Below are 25,557 nucleotides of genomic sequence, written 5' to 3' on the forward strand. Positions count from 1 at the left end.
CTGGGGCAGCAGGAACTCCTCTGTGACAGTGTCAGTACCTTGATCTCAGTCCGGTCAATGGCGGTGAGGAAGAGCAGGTGGGCCAGGAAGAGGCAGACTGAGAGCTGCAGGTGGAGCGAGGTGCTGGTGTTCTGGATGGTTTTGCACAGCAGGAAGGTGAGGGCTGCCAGGAGGAGGCAGAGCAGAGAGAGGCCCAGCCCCAGGTACGTGATCACAGCCAGCCCGGGATCCTTGTCCTGGAATCCAGCAAAGAGAAGTAAAAAGGACATCACAGTCACATTTCCCTAAATCTTCCATCTAAAATTTTTAAATTTAATTTTAATTTTTGCTGTAGCCAAATCAGGAAAGAAGGAGGTAGGTAAATATATTATGTTATTGGATAAATTCCTACAGGTTTAGAATGCTAGAATTTTATGGAAATCTGAATTGATTAACTCAGGCCTTGGAAGAGTTGAGGAATAAGAGTCCTTACTTAAGGCAGAACACAGGGGAGCACCTGGGTAGCTCAGTGGGTTAAAGTCTTTGCCTTCTGCTCAGGTCATGATCCAAGGGTCCTGGGATAGAGCCCCACGTTGGGTTCTCTGCTCAGCAGGGAGCCTGCTTCCCTCTATCTGACTACCCTGCCTCTCTGCCTACTTGTGTTCTCTGTCTGTCAAGTAAATAAATAAAATCTTTAAAAAAAAAGACAGAACCCAGGAACTCACAAGGGTTTATTTTACTTTACACATCAGATAGGGAAGTCTTTGATGTGGTGATCCAGAGGAAGTAACTCACTGGCTAAAGGAGCAGGCAAGCATAGTTCCTAACTCACCGGTACTCACTGGCTTTCTTGGCCCCTTTGCCTCTGCTATCACCAAATCTTCCTTTCTACAGCTCCTGAGAGCCACTTTCTACAGACTTCCTCTCCTGAAGACTCCTGTGATAAGCAGAAATCTAATTTGTCAATAATAGGTGTACACACACTTTCTTCTGGATTTTCAGTTAAATGCCATTTTAGGTGCTGCTGTGAAGGGATTATGCTGATGGCATTCTGATCCTATGTCTCTGAGAAGGAGTTTATTGTGGGTGGGCCTGGTCTGATCAAGTTAGCTCTTAAAATCTCTGGGCTCTTGGAGAAAAATGAGTTGAAGTTTGAGAGCATTTGTGGTAAGGGAGCTCCTCCTGCTCATCTCTGAATAGAAATGCTGAGACGCTGTGTGAGGGCTGCTGGAGAAGGAATGCATGCAGCCCTGAGGAGCTGAGCAAGGTCCCCTGCTCACCGCTACCCAGAAAGTGGAACCCCAGTCCTATAACTGCAAAGAACTGAATCCTGCCAGCAACCAGGGAGCTCCCAGGAGGACCCTGAGCCACAGAGGACAATGCAACTCTGGTCAATTTCAGGCCTGTAAGACCCAAAACGGACAACTCAGCCCCACCATCCCCAAGATGCCCCAAAGAAACCACAGATATAAATTTCTGTTTATTTAAAGCCCCTACATATGAGGAAACATGTTACGCAGCAAGAGGCACGGAATGCAGCCCCTTCCAGGGCTCTCACCTGCACATCATAGTGGGCCATGAGGACAGCAAAGCTGCTGAGATGGGTGCACTGGCAGGTGGTACTGGTGTCTTCAGTGGTCACTATCCTGCATCCTGTGGTGGACCAATGACCATATTTATCCAGACTGTGCTCCCAGAAGACGCAGAACACCTTTTGCATTGGCCCAGGGGTCACTGACTGCAGGAAGAGAATGTAGGTAGGAAGTGGTGGTTCTGGTGTTCAGAAATGCTTGTCCAAAGCTGGCTTGCAAAGGGCTTTCCAGAGGAATGATGTGCCCATTGGGCAACCCCCTGAAACCTCAAGACCGAGCTAGGCAGCAAGGCTGTGCCCAGGACCTAGGCTCATTCCACACCCACAGCCTATCTCACCAACACTCACGTGGTGAGAGAAGATGAAGGTGATGGGGGAGCTGAGGTTCTGGGTGTCCTTGTGGCTCATAAAGGCAGAGATGACATCTGAGAGCAGGACCGAGGAGACTTCTGGCAACACACCCTTGTGTGCCCCATGCAGAACTGCCTGTTTCTCAGGCTCTAGGACCAGAGGGGCCTCTGCCAGCAACTTGCTCATCCCTGGAGTGGAGACGAGGCCCACCACAGAAGGACCTGCAGGATGAGGCCAATGTTGATACCTTGGGGTGCCAATAGGGCCCCTTCCTCCTCAGATGGACATTTGTGACTCCACTATACCCCCGTTTCCCTTTAATTTTCAGTTTCCTGTTTGTCACATCCTTGGGCATCTTCCTCCCATCTCAGCCATTACCTGAGTCCTCAGATTCATGCACCACATCCCAGTTCAGCATCATCTTCACCTGATTCTGACTCAAGATGACAGTTTTCTCTCCTTGCTCCCGCACCTTCAGGGACAGGTCTATGAGATTCCAGAGTTGTGTAAGGGAGTTAGATTAGTATTTGTGACAGTAGTGGTTGATATAATACCATTCTATGTGTGTACATATGATGTATGTGTAAAATATTTTATATATTACCTAAATCTATAATATAAATACTTTGTATGTAATATAAATACATACAGAAGTCATATATAGCATAAAATATAATGTTGAATATTATATAATTTATAGAATGCACACATAATATATGCATATAATATAACATATGAATGTTCTAGATCTAATATATATTATGTATTAATAATAGTATTATTTGACACACATAATAACAATATTGCACATATTTGGTATACATAATAATTTTATATATGTGTAAAATTTGAATTTATCCAGGGTTATAAGAGAATATTATCAGCAATTATTCAACAGTAGGTTAGATAACCTAGAAGAAATGAGAAAATTCCTAAACAGTCACAAAACTACTAAAACTGACTTTTAAAAAAATTTCTTTTCAGTGTAACAGTATTCATTGTTTTTGCACCACACCCAGTGCTCCATGCAATACATGCCCTCCTTAATACCCACCACCTGGCTCCCCCAAACTGAATTTTTAAAAATTAAGTTTAGTTAGCCAACATACCATAAGATGTCATTAGTAAAACTGACTTTAGAAGAAACAGAAAATCAGAACAAACCCGCAGTAGGTAGAGGCATTGAGTTGTTTATCAAAACCTTCCCCAAACAAAAAGCTCACGTCAGATGGTTTTGTTGCTGAATTCCATTTAAGGATGATATCATCCATTTAAAAGACTAATCCTTTGTAAACTCTTCCATAAAGTAAAATAAAATAAACTAAAATAATATAGGAAGAAATACTACCTAAATAATTCTATGAGGCCACCATTACCCTGCAAACAAAACTAGATAATGATATCACAAGAAAAAAAAAAAACCACAACTATAGACCAATCTTTTAGGAACATAGATGCCAAAAGAGTCAACAAAATATACGGAATAATTTTATTCAAGGGTGCTCAAGAGTTGTACATAGAAAACTGTTGACTGTGTTTATGGATGGGTGACTCAATATTTTTATGATGGCAGTGATCCCCGCAGAGATTTACAGAATCAGTGCAATCCCTATCAGGATTCCAAAGAAATTTTAGATATTTAAGTTTTTGCGGAAATGGAAAAGCTCAACCTAAAATTCACAGGGCATTGCAAATACCCAAATACTATCTTGAAGATGAAAAAAAAGTTGGAGTACTTAATCTCCTAATTTCAAAACTGACTACCAACCTACAATAATCAGAACAGGAGGGCATTGGCATAAGGATAGGCATACAGATCAGTAAAATAGAGTTTAAAGTCCAGAAACAAACCCATACGTCTATGGTTAATTAATTTCCAAAATCTGGTGCCAAGACCCTTCAGTGGAAAAAGAAAAGTCTCTGTAACAAATGGTCCTGACACATCTGGCTATCCACACACAAAAGAAGGAAGCTGGAAACCTACCTCACACAACACACAAAAATTAGTTCAAAACGTGTCAAAGACCTACATTAAAATTTTTTTAACTGGGTGTTTACAACAGAGATTGAGATGTAGTGAAAAGAAGGGCTATCTGTACCCCAATGTTCATAGCAGCAATGGCCACAGGAGCCAAACTGTGGAAAGAACCAAGATGCCCTTTAACAGATGAATGGATAAGGAAGATGTGGTCCATATACACTATGGAGTATTATGCCTCCATCAGAAAGGATGAATACGCAACTTTTGTATCAACATGGATGGGACTGGAAGAGATTATGCTGAGTGAAATAAGTCAAGGAGAGAGAGAGAGTCAATTGTCATATTGTTTCACTTATTTGTGGAGCATAAGAAATAACACGTAGGACATGGGGAGATGGAGAGGAGAAGGGAGTTGTGGGAAATTGGAGGGGGAGACAAACCCTGACTATGGATTCTGAAAAAGAATCTGAGGGTTAGTGGGGTCTGGGATGGGAGGTTGGGTGAGCCTGGTGGTGGGTATTATGGAGGGCACATATTGCATGGAAAACTGGGTGTGGTACATAAACAATGAATTCCAGTACACTGAAAAGAAATTTTAAAAATAAATAAAAATTAAAAGTTTTTTTTAGAATTTATTTTATTTTTAAATTAAAATTCAATTAATTAACATGTAGTCTGTTAGTTTCAGCAGTAGAATTTAGTGATTCGTCACTTGTGTGTAATACCCAGTTCTCATTACATCAAGAGCCCTCTCTATTGCCCATCACCCAGTTATCCCATCAAAAATAAAAATTAAACAAAAACAAAAACAAAAACAAAAACATGTGAACCAATATTCATAGTAGGATTATTCTCAACAATCAGAATGTGGCAATAAGCTAAATGTCCATCAGTGGATGAAGGGTGGAATAAAAGGTGCTGCATCCATATGCAATGGAATATTATACAGCTATAAAAATAACAAAACACCTATAGATGCTACAACATGGATAAGATTTGAAAACATTATGCTAGGTGGAAGAAGACACATATTAAGCAACACAGTGTATGAGTCTCTCTATATGAAATGTCCAGAATAGTCACATCCATAGAGACAGAAAACAAACCAGTGATGTCTAGGGGCTGGAGGGTTGGAGAAATGAGGAATGACTCCTGAGCAGGGGTACAATATTTACTGCAAGGGTGATGAAAATATTTTAGAAATAGAGGCAATTATTGCAATTCTGTGAATATACTAAATGTCACTGAATGTGGGCAACTGCATGGCTCAGTGGGATGAGCACTGGACTCTTGGTTTTGTTCAGGTGATGATCTCAGGGTCATGGGATCAAGCCCCGTCTTGGGCTTGTGCTCAGTGGGAGTTTGCTTGAGGTTTCTCTCTCCCTCTTCCTCAGCCCCTCCCCTCTGCTCTTTTTCTCTTTATAAAATCAATCAATCAATCAATCAATCAATCTTAAAAAAATAAATGCCACTGCATAGTAAGTTTTGCTTGAAATGGTGAATTTTACTGTACATGAACTTTGCCTGAAATAAAACAAAACACTTAAATATCAGATAATATTAAATTCATATTATTCCAAGTTAAATAAATTATTTTCTTGGGGAGCCATTTCTATTTTATCTTAAATTCTTCTTTATCATCAATTCCTCTGTTCATAATTTATTTTTTATTAACATGTATATTATTTATAGTTTTATTCATTTCTTTTTTATTTTTAATTTTTTCAGTGTTACAAAATTCATTGTTTATGCACCACACCCAGTGCTCCATGCAATATGAGCCCTCCTTAATACCTACCGCCAGTGTCACCCAACCCCTCACCCCCTCCCTTCCAAAATCCTCAGTTTGTTTCTCAGAGTCCATAGTCTCTCATGTTTCATCTCCCCCTCTGATTTTCCCCATTCACTTTTCCTTTCATTCTCCTAATGTCCCCCTTGTTATTCCTTACGCTCCACAAGTTAAGTGAAGCCATATGATAATTGACTCTCTCTGCTTAACTTATTACACTCAGTATAATCTCCAGTCCTGATGTTTGATACAGAAGTTGGGTATTCATCCTTTCTGATGGAGGCATAATATTCCATTGTATATATTGACCATATCTTAATTATCCATTTATCTGATGAAGGGCATCTTGGTTCTTTCCACGGTTTGGTGACCATGGCCACTGCTGCTATGAACATTGGGGTATGGATGTTCTTTTCACTACATCTGTATTTGGGGTAAATACCCAGTAGTGCAATTGCAGGGTCATAGGGAAGCTCAATTTTTTAATTTCTTAGGAATCTCCACACTGTTTTCCAAAGTGGTGCACCAGCTTGCATTCCCACCAATAGTGGAAGAGGGTTCCCCCTTCTCCACATTCTAACACTTGTTGTTTACTGTCCTGAAAATTTTGACCCTTCTAACTGGGGTAAGGTGGTATCCCAATGAGGTTTTGATTTGAATCTCCCTGATGGCTAGTGATGATGAACATTTTTTCATGTGTCTATTGGCCATTTGTATGTCTTCTTTGGAGAAGTGTCTGTTCATGTCTTCTGCCCATTTTTTGATATGATTATCTGTTTTGTGTGTGTTGAGTTGGAGGAGTTCTTTATAGATCTTGAATACCAGCCCTTTCTCTGTAGTGTCATTTGTGAATATCTTCTCCCATTCCGTGGATTGCCTCTTTGCTTTGTTGACTGTTTCCTTTGCTCAGCAGAAGCTTTTGATCTTGATGAAGTCCCAAAATTCATTTTTGCTTTTGTTTCCTTTGCTTTAGAGACATGTCATGAAAGAAGTTGCTGTGGCCGATGTCAAAGAGGTTATGGCCTGTGTTCTCCTCTGGGATTTTGATAGATTCCTGCCTCATGTTGAGGTCTTTCATTCATTTTGAGTTTAACTTTGTGAATGGTGTAAGAAAATGGTCGAGTTTCATTCTTCTATATATAAGTATCCAATTTTCCCAGAACCATTTATTGAAGAGATTGTCTTTTCCCCACTGGATATTTTTCCTGCTTTGTTGATTATTTGAGCATAGATATTCATTTCTTGTTTTGTTGAGATACAATTGACATTAGTTTCATATTTACCACATAATGATTAATTATTTATTTATATTGCAAAATGATCACCATAGGAAGCCTAGTTAATTTCTGGCACCACAAACAGTTAAAAATTATTTTTCCTGAGATGAGAACTTCCAAGATTCAACTTTTTTAAATTAACATATAATATATTATTTGCCCCAGGCGTACAGGTCTGTGATTCATCAGGCTTATACATTTCACAGCACTCACCATAGCACAGACCCTCCCTAATGTCCATCACCAAGCCACCCTATCCCTACGCCCCCACCCCCAACAACTCTCAGTTTGTTTTGTGAGATTAAGAGTCTCTTATGGTTTGCCTCCTTCCTGATCCTATCTTGTTTAAATTTTTCCTTCCCAACCCCCCACTCTGCCTCTCAAATTCCTCATATCATAGGGATTATATGATAATTGCCTTTATCTGATTGACTTATTTCACTCAGCATAACACCCTCTCGTTCCTTTCATGTCATTTCAAATGGCAAGATTTCATTTATTTTCATGGCTGCATAATATTTCATCATATATATATATATATATATATATATATATATATATATATATATATACAAACACACACACACACCACATCTTCTTTATCCATTCATCTGTTGATGGACATCTAGGCTCTTTCCATAGTTTGGCTATTGTGGACATTGCTGCTATAAATGTTTGGGTGCATGTGCCCGTTCGGATCACTACATTTGTATCTTTAGGGTAAATACCCAGTAGTGTGATTGCTGGGTCATAGGGTAGCTCTATTTCCAACTTTTTGATCAAGATTTATAGCGACTTTGAAATATGTAACATAGTATTATTTACTATAGTCACATAGTACCTTACATACCATCACTTATTTATTTTATATCTTTTGACCCCCTTCACCCATTTAGCCTATTGACCTACCCCCACATACCTCACAAGCACCCCTCTAACCTCCATTTATGGCAACCACCAGTCTGTACCTATGAGCTTGTGTTTGTGTTTTATTTATTTATTTTTTTAAGTTTCCCCATATAAGTGAGATCACCCAGAATTTGTCCTTCTCTGACTTATTTTACTTAGCACAATTTATTCATTTCTTTTTAACCACTTATTTTAATGTGTTTATGAGTATAATACTGAGATACAAGCATGGTCACACACTCCATTGAGGCTGGGGAACAAATGTGGGAGAACAGGCAGCGCAGAGCCTGGGGCAGACCCCAGTACTTACCTGTGCCTGCAGATGCATTGAAGGTCAGTGTCCCATTGGGCAGGGCCTGGCTTAGGTTTCTCAGGACATTCTCCAGGCCAGCAAGCAGGTTTGTGGCCACACAGTGTTGCTTTGAGCGGGGCAGGGCCTCCAGGTCCTCAGGGGTCTGCAGCAGCTCATCCACCTCCTGTATGACATCCTGGGGGAAAGCAGACACAGAAGTAGTGCATCATGGGCCAGACAGACTGCATGAAGAGGCTGTCCACTTAGCCTCAATGTAAAGGTCTTAGAGACTATCTGGGGGAAAAGGTGACACTGTTTGGGATTTCCTGGGATTGTCCCTGGAATCCAGCCACTCATGGTCAATCCTGTTCATAAATGCCAAGGATGACATAAATCCAGTTTCCAGAAAAGTAAGATGAAATGTTGCTAGTAGGTGCAGGTGGGTGTCTAGCAGTGAGTACAAATACCAGGATGTCTGCTCTTCCCACCCACCCCAGGAGAAGCAGTGCCTCAGGGAGGCCACCATTGTGTTGGGGGTGCCTCTTTCCACACCAAGGCTCTCCTGGGCCTTCATGAGATGCCTCCAACTTGTCTCCCCTGGATTCTAACCTTACCTGGATGGTGTCCTGGACAGAGGCTGGTATGAAATTTCTGCCCAGATCTTCGAATCTTTTAAAGAAGCGGGAGAGTCTCTGGGGAGAGGGAAGATGAGGAAGTCAGAGATCCTCAATGTGGGTGTGGAATCTTGGGGAAAATGGCAGCCGGGGGGTGGGGGCTTTGAGGAAGGATTTCCTGTCTCCTAGTCCCTTCTGGGGCCACTCACCTGGCTCTTGATTCCACGGGGTGGGGTCCAGGTGGGGAAAAAGATGCCTGCAGGGAACAACAGCAGCTCATTAGGTGTGAAAGAATCTGTGTGTGTGTGTGTGTGTGTGTGTGTGTGTTAGAGGAAGGGGCCTGGGGTCATGTCAGACCAGGTACTTTCCCAGGTAGTCACTGGGCTATTCAGGGACCCTAATTTGGGCATAGAAACAACAGGAAGTCCCCACTGACTCCTCCCTTGTAAGTGGGTGCATTTTCTTATTCACACCTAGGTGTGCTATGGGTGAATGTGGTGCCCATATGCTCAGCTGCCCAGATATGGATGGAATTGGCCTGAATTCTCCCTGTCTTCAGCTGTAGTGCTCTCAGCTTCCCTGGGCAGCTTTCACCCAGGGTGGGGACATCATGGCAATCTGTGTCCCAGCCTGAGCATTTGGACAAAGACCAGAATGGGTCTTTTTGGGAACCACATGCAGGGAATATACCACCTTTCCCAACCAGGATGTGTCTGGCTCCCAGTGACAGCTTCTGTTTTAATTTCCTCAGGGTAACTGCTCACCTGTTTTTCCCCAATGTCTCCCACTGCTATTTGCTCTAGATGCGAGGCCCTTCTCATCACCCAATTCTCCACGTGTGTATGGGGGTGCATCCGTGTTATTCTGCTTAGACTCCACACAACATCCTTCTGGGTCCTGGTCATCTGGTCTTCTCTCAGGATTGTGAACTATAATTATTTGGGAGAGGCAGCGTCAGTCTTGTGCAGGGAGACAGACAGAGACCAAGCAGCTGAGAAGGGGGTTCAGGATGCTGAAATTGTTGGCCAGGGAGAGCACAGACCCAGGAAATAGGGCTGGCCCTCCCATCTTCCCCCTGTAGTGTTTCTGGATGGGGTCCCTGGGTCCAACATGGCCCAAAAGATCTGAGAGTTTTCCTGGCATGGCCAAGCCCATGTGGGCTCTGGTGGGAAAGGTCTCATCCTCACAGTCAATGATGATGGTGAAGTGGAGGGATTTTCCCCTAGAAACTGCTGTGAGCTCCTAAAATATCTTGAGTGCCATCCTTTTTTTTTTAATTTCACAAAAGTAAAATGGCAAGGAGCAAGGGGGATTCTTTGAACTTCCATAAGTGACCTTCTACAGAGGGTTCTGAGCCTTGGGGTTCAAAGAGGTACAAATCTCTGGGTAGGTGCTGAGGATGGTTCTCTGATGCCTGGAGAAAGTGTGCTGAGTGACTCCAAACCTCATGGAGGAGCAGATGGAAGACACAAGTGAATTCTTACCTTGACATGTGTTCTCACTCTCATTCCTGAATGTTCTTGCCCCAGAAGCAAGCTCATAACCTGGAATGCATGTGCAGTAGTAGCCCCCCACTGTGTTCCAGCAGTCTGCGAATTTTCCACAGGACACTATCGAGGAGGGACCACACTCGTTGATGTCTGGAAAACAATAGGGCAAAGGGTCACCTCTCAAAGATGTGAGTTCCCATAGGGCAAAGACCCTGGCCTCCAGCTTGACTCAGCCATAGGTACTGGAGAGAATTCAACTTGCCGGTGGCATTTCTGGGGCAGGTCTGAGCTGGAGACAGCTGCTGCAAAAAGCCTGCTCACTACTCCACTCATCTTTGCTCCCTGGCTGGGCATGAGGGCACCTCGATTCAGATACACTGCTGTGCCATCATAGGGGCTGGAAGGAGGTCACCATACCCTTCTGCAGGTGTTGTGGGGTGGACCGAGGCACTAAGTCTCTGCTTGCACTATTGGGGACCTGGGGTGGGCTCCAGTCAGGGTGACGGTGGCACTGAAGACCACTCTCGATGCTGAGTCAGTGAACGGAGTCACAGCTGCACACACAGTGTGCAGAGCAACACTCTTTCCTACCTGAGGGTAAAGCCAGGTGGTCTGGCCACTGCCCTTTGGCAGCTTCCACCTCCCATTACTCACGGTGGCCCAAGATCCCCCTGAGTCCTCATCACCCACTACTTCAGGCCTCCAATGTCAGGTAATTTTGTGATCTCCAAGGTTATTTCTGTGGGAGTTATACTATCTCTCCTTCTGAAGGAGGTTCCCTCTTGTCAGAGACATTGGGAATGTGAAATGAAGCTGCACGAAGTTCCTCACGGCTGAGTCATTGGTGATGTCTTCTTGCATCTTATTTCTCCCTATTTTTTAAACGACTGGAAAGATGTCTGTTAGCCAGGTCCTCTTTGAGTAGCTCAGAGAGCTAGGGCTGGACTCTATCAGCTAAAAATAGCAACAGTTTTATAAGAACCATGGACACAAGAATGAATCAAAATGCAGTCATAAAATATTTGGTCCTATACATTCCAAAACATTCAAGGTTTCTTCTCTGCCCCTGTGGACATTCCTTCTAAGACCCCATACCAGGCTGTTGGTGTCAGCACCAGGACACGACAGGATGTTGGAAGACACACACCTGATGCATTCTTGTTCACCCCCACCTGGGCAATGGAACTGCCCTCCTCTCTTCTCAGATGGTGACAATGGCAAGAGAACTATCTTCAGTGTGGCAGGTTGGGGTGGAGTTGAGTGGGAGTTGACTGAGAAGGAGGTGTAAGTTGTGGAAGGCATGAGGACAGGAAACTCCTCAACCAGACAGACATGATTCCAGAAAGGAACTGAGATCCAGTTACATTAGTAGTAGGATCTCCTTGTCATACTCAGTCAGAAGTCTCCATAAGACACACATGCAAATGCACCAAAGCTGGCTAATAGTCACAACATCTTTTTAAAAAAATCTGATAGCATCTTTCCCCCAAGTACTAAATGACAGATGGATCTTAGAAAATATGAAAAATGAGAAAATATGAAAAATGAGAACAAAGAAAATCTACCTGCAAGTCCACTATACATGGACTACTTGAAGATTGAGGATATTTTTTTCCTCAGCTTTTCAAACATACTAGGAACATTGTCCTTCATTATCAATAAATATGCATCTAAGATGATTTTGAGTAGGTGAAGAATATTTCTTGGTATGAAAATTGTTTATTTCCCCTTTTCTCCACTAATTTTCTTTTTGTGGTGAAATGCCCATAACATATAATATACCATGTTAGCCATACTTAAGGCATGTAATTTTCTTTTTTAATCTTGCATTGTTGAAGAATAAAAACTCTTCTGTTTTAGATGTTGATCTAGGTTCTACAATCTTATTAATTTTGATTTGGATAAATCAATCCTTTGATCCCAATTATGATCATTTAAATAAATGTATTCATAAAATTCATAGAAAAAAACACAGGGGATAAAGTCTTTTAAATCGGTCTCAACACAGATTTTTTGGATTTGACTCCAGAAAACAAAGATAAAGAAGGGGGAATATGCCAAACCAGAAAGCTTTTGTAATGCAAAGGAAACTATCAATAAAATGAAAAGGCAATCTATAATTTAGGAGAAAATATTCACAAATCATATATCTGAAAAGTGATTAACATCCAAAAAAAAAAATAATGGACCCATTCAACACAATAGAAAAAACTTAAACAATCCAATTTAAAAAATGGGTAGAGATCTGAATAGACATTTTCCACAGAAGACTTCCAAATGGCCAACAGGTACATAAAAAAGTACCCAATATCACTCATCATCATGGAAATTCAAATCCAAACCATAAGGTGGTATCATCTCACACCTGTTGGAATGGCTATTATAAAAAAAAGATAAAGAATTGCAAGTATTGGTGAGGATGTGGGCAAAAGAGAACCTTGTCCCTATTGGAGGGAATGCAAATTAGTGCAATGACTGTGGGAAAAAATCTGGAGATTCCTCAAAAAAATTAAAAACAGAACTACTGTATGATCCAACAATTCCACTCCTGAGTATTTATTTGAAGGAAACAAAAACAATAACTTGGAAAGATATCTGCATCGCAGCATTTATAAGTTCATCACAGCATTTATGACAGGCAAGGTAGGGAAACAACACGTTTCTATCAATGCCTGAGTGGATGATGGAAATTGGTGTAGGTACACAGGGGACTATGATTCAGCCACAAAAGGGAAGGCAATCTGGCCATTTGCAACAACACAGATGGCTCTTGAGGGCATTATGCTGAGTCAGATATGCCAGAGAGAGAAGGACAAATGACATATGATTTCACTTATATGTGGAATCTAAAAAGAAACAAACAAAACAGAACTCAGAACAGAGGAATGTAAGTGGGAAATAAAAACTCTGCTAGCTCATGGAACACTACATCCAAAACTAATGATATACTATATGGTGACTAATGTAAAATAATACAACAAACACACACACACACACAGAACAAAAACACACCACCCAAAAAACAAACCGTGTTAGCTCTGCCTGCCTCATGAGGCTACTGTGAGGAGTGAGGTGGGAAACTATGACCATGAAGGGGAAGGAGTTCCCAGTGAGCTTATGATAGAAGGAGACCTAGAGCTTCCAGGCTGCTTCCTCCTGCTGCTTCCATTACTGTCCACTTTCCTTGTGTTATGAGTATAATCACAGTAATAACAGCAGTAACCATGATAATAGCTTGTGTTTGACAGTGTGCTCTGTATTAGTCTTTACTTTTTCTTCACACATATGAATTTTAAATCCCCAATTCATTGACAAGCAAACTGGAGCATAGAGAGGAAAAATAATTTCCTACATGTCAGATGTAATCAGCAGTGAGCTGGATTTGAACCCACGTAGCTCAGCTCTGCTGTGTAAGCTCTCAACACTCTACCTACTGATCATGAAAACCAGATTGTCCACTTCCCTTGTACTCCCCCTGCCCTGTCACCTCTCTCTTTTCCTTGATGAAATGCTGGGTGCTCTTCCCAGTGAGGCTGAGGGCTTGGGAATGCTCCACCATCTCCCAACCCCTGGGCTCCTTGCCCTTCCACCATCCCAAGGCCCTGTACCATCACAACTCTCCAACAGGCTGGTGAAGATCACCCCAGATGACGAAATGAATCCTGGGGAGCAGCGACAGGCAGTGGCATTGACACACGTGGATTTTGGAGGGCACCACTGGGCACAGTCTGTGGGGGCAGAGACTGAGGGGATGAAGACCACAGTCAGAGGATTCAAGAAATGGAGGGAGCCAGATACCAGCTGAGGGTCCAGGGATAGAGAAAGGGGCGAGGGTTTAGGGAAGGGATGGCTGTTACTGGAAGAACTCAGAAAACTCTGGACATTTAGGGAGGAGGAATCAGCTTCTTGTATACCCAGAAAGCATCTATGAGCCTCACTTGTGGAATAAGCTCCCGCACCTACCCATGTTGGTGAGAAAGCCCAGACCCCAGAATTCACTCCCCAGCTTATGTCCCCAGTGGGGTAGGCTGGGCAGACTCACCTTTCAGTTTCTCTGCAGGCCCCAGTGTCAACAGCAGCAGCACCAAGATCCCTGGGACAGAAAAGCAGATGACACAAAGATGAGAGTCAATCCCAGTTTCAACCCATGACTGCATGGTCATTGCCTTCTGCAGCCCATGGCTTCCAGAAGGATCCATGAGCCTCCTCTACTGCACACTGTGCCAAGACTCAGTCTGCATCCCCACCATCTCCCTGGACTCCCCAAGAAGTCAGTCAAGGATAACCACAAGCATAATCTTCTGGAACCCCAGGTGCTACAGGTAAGGGGACAGAATATACATGGACAGCTGATGTCAGTGACACTACATAGAAGTTGAAACATCTGCCAAAGGAGGGGAGAAAATCTTGAAGGAGAAACTCTTCCAATCCATGTGTTTTGCCCTTATATAGGTTCTTTGTTCTCTGGCAATAGCAGAAATCTGCTTGGAGAAGGCCTGCTTTCTCCTCCATATGAATGTGTGCCTTTTCTATTTCACATGGATTATCTTATGAGATAAGAGTGTGGCTAGATGTTCTTTTGTCCAGATGTGGATGGAACTGGTCCAAGCCCTCTCAGTCTGTCAGGCCTGGTGCCCTCAGATTTCCTGGGTGACTCCTAGAGGGGTGGGGGCATCACAGCCACCCAACCTGAGGATTTGAACAAGTCCAGGATGGGCCTTCCTGGAAACCAAGTGCAGGGGAAATGCTATGTACCCAACCAGGAACTGTCATGGCTCCCAGAATTGGCCTTTGTCCTGACATTTCCCAAGTGGATTCTCACTGCCTGCGTAATTCTTGGAATCCCAGCTGTCCTGGCAGACAGCATGCTCCCATCCACGTTAACTCTGAGGCTCCAGCTCCACAGAGATGGGCAAAACCCATACCTGAGCCAGGCCTTTTAAGGGCTTGAGGGCAAGAGTCAAGAGAATGAAGGTGAAGCTGGACAGGCAGGGTCACCTGGACAGTGGCCACCAGGGCTGTGGTAGATAGTGGGGCTGACATTCAGTCAGGCAGCTTTGGGGCAGTGAAGTTTTCTTTCCTGATCCCCATGAAGGAATCTCTGGACTAAAAGATGGTGGTGAGAATCTGCATCTGAGCAAGGCCAGTGGTGGATGAGGGCAAGGTGGCTGGAGAACAGAGCAGGTGCTGATGGGCAAGAGGTGGCAGATGCTTCTGTCTTCTTGGCCCTTGGACTCCCACCAGTGGTATAGACCTGTGGGCACTGCCAAATGGGGCTCACCCTCCATCTTCTGTCTCTGAGTGGTCTGGGTTAACTGGGGCCTGGGTTGGCCTCCTTGGAAGAGGGTCAGGCCTCTACAATGGTCCCCTCTCTTTCCATCTGGTCCAGATGGAAGACTCTTCCATTCACCTAAATCCCAGAGTGTGTGTAGGGTGGTCCACATCACTCTGCCCACCCCCATACAACATCTTCCAGGTCCCAGTCACCTGAGTTGCCTACAGGCCTATAAACTAAAATTGTCAGGGAGGTTCAGGGCAGAGCTTTCAGGGGGAATTAAAGCCGGAAAGCCAAGAAGCCAGTTCACTATGTCAGGAGGTATCTTCTCCAGGTGGGGATGTTGGCTAGGGGAACACTGGCCAGGAAATGTGGGCCTACCCTCGAATATCCCCTCCTTCCTACAATTCTGGACAGGGTTCCTGTGTCCATTCTGGTGTGACCAAGCCTGTGTGGATTCTGGGGCAGGGTGCAGTGGGCTGGGAAGATCTCATCCTGGTCACTACTGATGAAGCAGAAGAAGATGGATATTGCACTGAAACATAACATGCTGTGAGCTTGTGAAGTCTCCTGAATGCCACCCCTTTGTTTTCTGAAAATAAAGTGCCATGTGGGAAGGGAAGATGTTCCAAAATTGTGTGAGTGGCACTTTGTGTAGGTATCAGAGCCATGGGGTTTGGAGAGGCATAGAACTCAGATAGGTGCCCAGAACAGCTCTCTGATGCCTGAAAATGTGATTTTAGTGACCCCAAACCTTATGGATGGGGAGATAGAAGGTTTAAAGTCTTTCTTACCTTGACACATGTTCTCACTCTCATTCCTGAATGCTGTCTCAGAAATGAGCTCCTGTCTTGGGCCACACATGCAGTAACTGTCGTCCATGCTCCGGCAGTCAGCGTAGGCTGCACAGGACTTTCTCAATGGTTGTTCACACATGTTGATGTCTAGAATATAATATAAAGGATCATGTCTCAAAGGAATCAGTTCCATAAGGCAGAGACCCTGGCCTCCAGCCTGACTCAGCCATAGGTACTGGAGAGAATTCAGTTTGCTGGTGGCATTCCTGGGGCAGGTCTGAGCTGGAGACAGCTGCTGTAGGAAGCCTGCTCACTGCTCTGCTCATCTCTGCTCTCTGGCTGGGTCTGAGGGCACCTGGATTCAGATACTCTGCTGTGTCATCATAGGGGCTGAAAGGACGTCAGCATACCCTTCTGCAGGTGTTGTGGGGTGGACTGAGGCACTAAGTCTCTGCTTGCACTATTGGGGACCTGGGGTGGGCTCCAGTCAGGATGATGGTGGCGCTGAAGACCACTCTCGATGCTGAGTCAGTGAACGGAGTCACAGCTAGAGTCTGTCTAGAGTAACACTCTTTCCCACTTGAGGGTAAAGCCAGGTGGTCTGGCCACTGTCCATTGGCAGCTTCCAATTCCCATTACTCAACGGTGGCCCAAGATCCCCCCAGAGTCCTCATCATCCACTGTCCCAGGATCCCAATATCAGGCATTTTCAAGAAGCCCCAGGATGTCTCTGGAGGAGTCTTGCTACCTCCAAACCTGAAGGAAGTTTCTCTTATCAGAGCCCGTCACAGATATGAAATGAGGAAGCAGCATGTAGGTTCTCACAGCTGAGTCACTGGGGGAGGGGGGCTTGGTCTGGTCTCTTACCTCTCCCTCTTCTCTACACATGAGAGGAAAGAGTTTCATGAGACAGGGTCACTGAGTATCTCAGGGACCCAGAGAGCAGGGGCTCTGACTCATCCCTGGCTAAAAATATCACTTGAATGAGAACTAGCAAGTCAAGAATGTATCAAAATGCAAGGACAGAATGTGTCATCCTGTACCTTCCAAACAGGGCAACATGACTTAGAGCCTGAAAGAACTCATGGCATCATGCAGAGTCAGGGCAGGCAACTGGGTCCCCCAGAGCAGAGTGTCCTACCTGAACTCATGGATGCCCCTTCTAAGGCCCCAGGCCAGGCTGTGGGTGTCAGCACCAGGACATGACAGGATGTGGGAAGACACACACATAATGCATTCATGTGCACCCCAATCTGGGCAACGGGACAGCCCTCCTCTCTTCTCAGATGGTGGAAATATCTGGACACTTGCCTTCAAGGTCGTTGGGTGGGGTGAAGTCAAGTGGGGGACAGGTGGGAATGACGAGTGCAGGAGGGGAAGACATGATATGAGAAATCCTCAACCTGACAGGCGTGCTCCCAGGAAGGAGCTGGGATCCAGGCACACCTTCAGCAGGGCTCCTCGCCATGCTCACCCAGCCATGAGCCTCCATGGGTCATACATGCACAAATGCAGGGGATCCATTAGGGATACCTCTCAGCTGTAGAGGGGCTGGGCGGGAGTCCCAACACCACCTTTGATTCCATGGTAAATTAACTTTCCCGCATATATTAAATGACACATGGATACTTAGAAGGACAAAGAAAATGTGAAAAAATGAAAACAAAGAAAACCATGTATAAGTCCATTACACAGACTACTGGTAAGTTTTAGGGTATATTTTTCTTTTCAAAAATATTAGAAAATTTTCCTTTACTTATCAATAGATATGCATCTAAGACTATTTTGAGTACATGAAAATATTTCTTGGTGTAAAAACTGTATATTTTCTTGCTTTTTCCTATTTTCTCATTGTGGCCAAATGCACACAACAAAATTTTCCATCTTAACCATTTTTAAGTATTAGAATTTCCTTTCCTTTTATGATCCTATTTTGTTGAATAGAAACCTCCTCGGGGTCATTATAAAATGTTTTTTGAAGCAAACTTTAGTATCAACTTCCATTATTCTAGTTGTATTTATTTTCATCTTAAAGGAAAAGCAATTTTTGTTTTCTTAAAGATTTTTATTTTGTTTATTTGACGGAGAGAGAAAGAGAGGAGAGAGCACAAGCAAGGGGAGCAGCAGTCAGGAGAGGGAGAAGCAGACTTTTCACTAAGCAGGGAGCCTGATGCAGGGCTCCATCCCAGAACCCTGGGATGCCTCTGATCTGAAGGCAGATGTTTAACTGACTGAGCCACTCAGATGACCCAATTATTTGTTTTTCTGATTTGAGAAAAATTGTTGATTTTCTTTATGAGATTGAAATTTCTTTCTTTCTTTCTTTCCTTCTTTCTCAGTATATTTTAACAACTGTGTTGTTTTGAAGTTAAGGTTATTTCACCAGACCATTATTATATTTATTTGTTTATTATTATTATCACTATTTTTTATCATATCACATGCCATCTTTAATTCCCACCACCCAGTTACCCCATCTGCTCACCCACCTCCCTTTCTGCAACCCTTAGTTTGCTTCCTGCAATCAAGAGTCTCATATGGTTTGTCTCCTTCAATGATTTCTTCCCATTCAGTTTTCCCTCCCTTCCCCTATCATCTTCTGCCCTATTGCTTATGTTCCACATTTGAGTGAGACCATATGGTAATTAGGTTTCTCTGATTGACTTATTTCTTTTTTTTTAATTTTATTTTTTTTATTTGTTTATTTACAGCATAACAGTGTTCATTGTTTTGGCATCACACCCAGTGCTCCATGACTTATTTCTTTTTAAGTTAAAATTATGTTACCTTTATTTAAATGTTTTGAAAAGATATTCAGCTATAACAAGATTTTTAAGAGCATACCCTTCTAATTTTGTATCATTTCTTAGGCAGATACATAGTAATTTAATTCTTGGGTTTTGAAAATATTTTTAAAAGAAAGTTTATTTGAGAGAGAGAGAGAGCGAGGGAGCAGTGGGAGGGGCAGAGGGAGAGGGAGAAGGAGACAAGCTGAGCAGTCTATTTGTCTCCCTCTCTCTTGGGGTTCCATCCTAGGACCCTCAGATCACAACCTGAGCTAAAATCAAGAGTCAGGTGTTCAACTGACTGAGCCACCCAGGTACCCTGAAAATTTACTTAAGTATCCTTAAAAAATACTTAAAAATACTTAAAAAACACTTAAAGATACTTTTAAAATACTTAAAAATAAGTATATATATATTTTTTGCCAGTTGGTTTTATTTTATTAATTTTTAAAATTTCTTTCCAGTGTTCCAGAATTTATTGTTTATGCACCACACCCAGTGCTTCATGCAATACGTGCCCTCCACAATACCCACCACCAGGCTCACCCAACCTCCCATCCCCTCCCCTCCAAAAACCCTCAGTTTATTTTTCAGAGTCCACAGTCTCTCATGGTTCGTCTCCCCCCTCCAATTTTCCCCAACTCCCTTCTCTTCTCCATCTCCCCATGTCCTCTGTGTTATTCTTTATGCTCCACAAATAAGCGAAGCATCTGATAATTGACTCTCTTTGCTTGACTTATTTCACTCAGCATAATCTCTTCCAGTCCCGTCCATGTTGCTACAAAAGTTGGGTATTCATCCTTTCTGGATATGGAGGCATAATACTCCATAGTATATATGGACCATATCTTCCTTCCTTAAGGACCTTATCTTCCTTATCTTCCTTATCTTGGTTCTTTCCACAGTTTGGTGACTGTGACCATTGCTGCTATGAAGATTGGGGTACAGGTGGCCCTTCTTTCATTACATCTGTATCTTTGGGGTAAATACCCAGTAGTGCAATTGCAGGGTCATAGGGAAGCTCTATTTTTAATTTCTTAAGGAATCTTCACGCTGTTTTCCAAAGTGGCTGCACCAACTTGCATTCCCATCAACAGTGTAAGAGAGTTCCCCTTTCTCCACATCCTCTCCAACACATGTTGTTTACCAAATTGTTCATTTTGCTAGGTGGTTTTAAAACATGTTCTCAAATTCCTTGACACCTTTCCCATGAAATAGCGGAATCTGATGATTCTAATTGTGCTGGATAGTTTGGTCAAAAATGCTGGTGCATGACTCCTGAAGCTAAGTCACAAAAGGCAGTATGTAACAAAGGGATTCCATATGGCTCTGTCTTGGGACAGCTACCCCTGGTAACTAGTCACCATACTGTGAGGAAGCCAGCAGCCACCGAGTGGACATGAGAGCAGATGTTTCCAGCTGCCAGTCCTCCTTCCAGCTGCCCCTACTGAAGGCCAAGAGGACTAGAGACAAGCTGTCACTGCTTTGCTGTGCTCTATTTTCAATTTATTTTTGCATATTTTGCAAGACAAAAAGTCAGGGGGATATTAAAAATACTTAAAAATAAGTATATTTAACAAGTATAAGTATACTTTAAAAAGTATACTTAAAGATATTTCAGGGGGAAAATAAATTATTTAAACAGTGCTAAACAATACTATCTTATTTTCTTGCATAGGGCTCTTTAGCTTATTTTTTATTGTTGTTTATTACAGCATTATTATAGTAGCCAATATATGTAGCAACCTGAGTATTTGTCAACAGGTGAGTGGATAAGGGACATGTGGTATATACACAACGGAATGTTACAGAGCCATAAAGTGGATGAGATTATGCCATTTGAGACAATATGAATGGACCTAGAGAGTATTATGTTAAGTGAAATAAGATTGAGAAAGAAAAATACCATATGGTATCACTCATAAATGATATCTAAAAAAAGAAAACCCAAGTGAATAAAACATGCAAAAAACAAAAAGCAGAAGCAGACTTATACATACAGAAAGCAAATTGATGGTCCCCAAAGGAGAGTGGGGCCGGAGTTTGGGTGACGGGGAGTGGGAAATGCAGGCTATCAATTATGAAATGAATAAATCATGGGAAGAAAAGACACACCATAAGGAATATAACAGCAATCTGTTGATTTATGGGGGCAGAGAGTAGCTACGCTTGTGGTGAACATAGTATAATGTATAAATTTGTCTAATCATTATGTTTTACATCTGAAAATAATGTAACATTGCGTGTCAAATATACTCAAATATAAAAGACTTTAGAAATGTTTTCTTTCTTTTTAAAGATACATTTTCACTGAAGTATAATTAACATACAGTGTTATATTAATTTCAGATGTACAACACAATGATTTAACAGTTCTAAACATTTCTCAGTGCTCACCATGGTGAGTGTAGTCATCACTTGTCACCAAACAATATTATTATAGTATTATTGCCTATATTCCCCATGCTATGATCCTCGTCTCTATAACTTATTTATTTTATAGGTGGAAGTTTGTAACTCTTAATCCCATTTATCTATTTTGCCCATCCCCCTGCCACTTCCCCCTGGCAATCACCAGGTTGTTCTCTGTATTTAAGAGTCTGGTTTTATTTTATTTTTATTTTTTTTTCCATTTTATTTATTTTTTCAGCGTAACAGTATTCATTCTTTTTGCACAACACCCAGTGCTCCATGCAAAACGTGCCCTCCCCATTACCCACCACCTGTTCCCCCAACCTCCCACCCCTGACCCTTCAAAACCCTCAGGTTGTTTTTCAGAGTCCATAGTCTCTTATGGTTCGCATCCCCTCCCCAATGTCCATAGCCCGCTCCCCCTCTCCCAATCCCACCTCCCCCCAGCAACCCCCAGTTTGTTTTGTGAGATTAAGAGTCATTTATGGTTTGTCTTCCTCCCAATCCCATCTTGTTTCATTTATTCTTCTCCTATCCCCCTACCCCCCCATGTTGCTTCTCCATGTCCTCATATCAGGGAGATCATATGATAGTTGTCTTTCTCCGATTGACTTATTTCACTAAGCATGATACGCTCTAGTTCCATCCACGTCGTCGCAAATGTGGGAATGCAAGCTGGTCCAACCACTCTGGAAAACAGCATGGAGGTTCCTCAAAATGTTGAAAATAGAACTACCCTATGACCCAGCAATTGCACTACTGGGTATTTACCCTAAAGATACAAACATAGTGATCCGAAGGGGCACGTGTACCCGAATGTTTATAGCAGCAATGTCTACAATAGCCAGACTATGGAAAGAACCTAGATGTCCATCAACAGATGAATGGATAAAGAAGATGTGGTATATATACACAATGGAATACTATGCAGCCATCAAAAGAAATGGTTTTATTTTATATTTTATATTCAACATATATGTGGAATCATGCAGGATTTGTCTCTTTCAGACTGACTTATTGCACTTGACGGTATGCCTTCTAGGCCCATTCATGTTGTTGCAGATGACAAGATTTCTTTTTTGTGAGTGAGTAATATTCCATTGCAGATGGATGCCATATCTTATTTACCATTTCATCTATGGATGAACACTTGAGTTTCCTCCACATCTTGGCCATTGTAAATAATGTCATAATAAATGTTGGTGCATTTGTCTTTTTGCATTAGTGTTCTTGTTTTCTTTGAGTAAATACCCAGTAGTGAAATCACTGGATCATATGGTGTTTCCATTTTTAATTTTCTGAGGAACCTCCATACTGTTTTCCACAGTGGCTGCACCAATTTACATTCCTACTAACAGTGCACGAGGTTTCCTTTTTCTCCACATCCTCACCAATACTTAAAAACACCTTAGTTTTATATCTGGACATGCTTCTATCACTTTATTAGTTGTAAGACTTTGGATAAATTTGATAATTTAAAAAATGATGCTACCCTGAAATCATGAAATTCACAGAAGAAAATGGGAATTAGGCTTTTTGACGTTGGTGTAGGCAGTGATTTTTTTGGACTCGACACCAAAAACAAAGACAACAATAGACAAAAATAGACCAGTGGGACCATATCAAACTAAAAACTTCTGTACAGTAAGGGAAAGCATCAACAAAATTAAAAACCTATCGATGATTTGGGAGAAACTATTTGCAAATTATATCATCACATAAAGGATTAACATCCAAAATATATAAAGAATTCATACAACTCAATAGCAACCTCCCAAATATTATTATTTTTAATCAATTTAAAGACGGGTAGAGGACCTGAATATATATTTTTCCAAAGATGACCTCCAAACAGCCAAGAGGTACATGAAAATGTACTCAACACCACTAATCATCAGGAAAATGCAAATCAAATCTACAATGAGATATCACCTCACACCTGTCAGAATGGCTGTTATAAAAAAGACAAGAAATAATAACTTTTGGTGAGGATGTGGGAAAAGGGGAAATTTATGCATTGTTGGAGGAAATTCAAATTAGGAAGCCATGATCCTGAGGGGACAGGAGTTCCTGGTGAACTCATGCCAGGAGGAAGCCCTGAGCTTCCAGGCAATGGGTATTTCTTCTCTCCTGTTGCTTCCACTTCTCTCCCCTTTCTCTGTGCTATGAGAATAATCACAGTAATAACAGCAGTGACCATGATAATAGCCTGTGTTTGACAGTCTGCTTTGAACTAGTCTTTATCTGTTCTTTATACATGTGAATTTTAAATCTTACTCCATCTATGGGGGGTAGGTACAATGATTGTCCCCAATTTACAGACAGGCAAACTGAGGCAGAGAGGAGAAATAATTTCCTACATGTCAGATATAATCAGCTGTGAGCTGGACTTTGAACCCACATAGCTCAGCTCTGCTGTGTAAGCTCTCAACACTCTACCTACTGATCATGAAAACCTTCTACTTCCCTCATACTTCCCCTGCCCTGTCACCTCTCTCTTTTCCCAGATGAAGTGCTGGGTGCTACTCCCAGTGAGGCTGAGGGCTTAGAATGCTCCACCATTTCTCCTCTCTGATTCCCTGGCTCTCCACCACCCCATGCCCCTATACCATCAAAGCTCTCCAACAGGCTGGTAAAGATCTCCCCGATGAAGAACTGAATCCCAGGGAACAGCGACAGGTGGTGGCATTGGCCCTGGAGAGTTCATAGGGCACCAGGGAGCACAGGTGTGGGGGAACTAGCAGTGGGGATGGAGACTACAGCCAGAAGTTTCACAGAATTGGATGAAGTCAGCTGCCAGCTGAGAGTCCATGAGTAGAGCAGGGGAAGGTAGGGAAGGGACGGTTGCAACCAAGACGAAAAGACCAAAGACTGGACATTTGGAGAGGAAGAAATAGTTTCTCCAGAAGACCATCTTGGAGCTTCACTTGGAGAATAAGCCTCCTTTTCCCCTTGTCAGTGTAGAACCCAGACCCAGAATATGACTTAGCTTATGTCACTAAGCCTGCAGACTCACCTCTACTGTACTGGGCTGCAGCTCCCAATGTCAACAGCAGCAGCAGCAGCATCAAAATTCCTACAGCAGGAAAAAAAAAAAAAACAGTGCGAGAACAAAGGGAGGAGAGTGGAGTTCCAATTTCAACTCCTGGTGGCATGCTCATTGCCTCCTAGGGATCTGGCTTTCACCATGCAACTCACAGCTTTCCAGCAACATCCATAAGACTCTTGTACCTTATATAGGACCTGCCCTATTACCTCCCTTTCCCTAGATTCCATAAGGAGTCACTAATGGACACCATCCTCAGGGAGCCTCAGTGTTACAGGTAAGGGGACAGAATATACACAGACAGCTGATGTCAGGGACACAACTTAGAAATTACAGCCTCTCCTGATGGAGGGGATAAATTTTGATGCACAAAGTCCACAGACTGGTGTGCTCTGCCCATAGCCAGGTCCTTTGTTCTCTGACAATGGCAGAAATCTACCTTGAGGATTTCTCTTAGAGGATTATTACCCCCTGTTTAACCTACATATTTTGGCACACAAGAAGAGCATGGGTTTGGGAGTCAGCCAGCCCCAAGTCTGAGTCCAGCTTACAGTAGTATTGGCGAGGCAGGAAGCCCAGGAAACACAAGAGGGGAAACTGAGGTAAGTAAGGGGTAAGAACTAAGGCGCCAGCAGCCACCGTCTCCTGGCTAAGTGGCCTCTCCAAGTGCAGTGCCCATAACAAGTGAGCCCATAACAAGTTCATAACAAGTGAGCTCCTGGCCATCCTACAGGCATTGAGGGCACAGCCTTTCCCTTTATCTCCTAGGTTGGTCCTGAGTCACTGGACAGGCTTCATGGTATCAAAACCACTACAAGTGTGAAGGGATTACTCTACAGGCAATCACCTGCCCACCTGTTAGTGTCTCTCATTCCATTCATAGGAGGCAATGAACTCTATGAAAAATCTTTCCATATGTCAGTGCCTTCATACTATTTTCTAAAATGTGCCCAGCATTAAAAATAATC

General features: G+C 42.8%; 1 protein-coding gene across 1 annotated transcript in view; it reads right to left on the bottom strand.

Moving 5' to 3' along the window:
- Positions 1-25,557, bottom strand: part of LOC123933177 (adhesion G protein-coupled receptor E2-like) — a 32,317-nt gene that overhangs the window by 5,608 nt on the left and 1,152 nt on the right. Inside the window, exons 2-14 of the mRNA XM_045992187.1 lie at positions 24,560-24,619; positions 16,343-16,492; positions 14,316-14,366; positions 13,882-14,016; positions 10,268-10,423; positions 9,548-9,712; positions 8,993-9,039; positions 8,784-8,861; positions 8,188-8,365; positions 2,300-2,407; positions 1,919-2,142; positions 1,538-1,717; positions 39-236 (exon numbers count right to left, since the gene is read on the bottom strand). Of these exons, the coding sequence (XP_045848143.1) occupies positions 39-236; positions 1,538-1,717; positions 1,919-2,142; positions 2,300-2,407; positions 8,188-8,365; positions 8,784-8,861; positions 8,993-9,039; positions 9,548-9,712; positions 10,268-10,423; positions 13,882-14,016; positions 14,316-14,366; positions 16,343-16,492; positions 24,560-24,619 (1,730 nt within the window). The remainder of the gene's footprint in view (positions 1-38; positions 237-1,537; positions 1,718-1,918; positions 2,143-2,299; positions 2,408-8,187; positions 8,366-8,783; positions 8,862-8,992; positions 9,040-9,547; positions 9,713-10,267; positions 10,424-13,881; positions 14,017-14,315; positions 14,367-16,342; positions 16,493-24,559; positions 24,620-25,557) is intronic.

This window comes from Meles meles, chromosome 20 (assembly GCF_922984935.1).
Source record: "Meles meles chromosome 20, mMelMel3.1 paternal haplotype, whole genome shotgun sequence".
NCBI lineage: Eukaryota > Metazoa > Chordata > Mammalia > Carnivora > Mustelidae > Meles > Meles meles.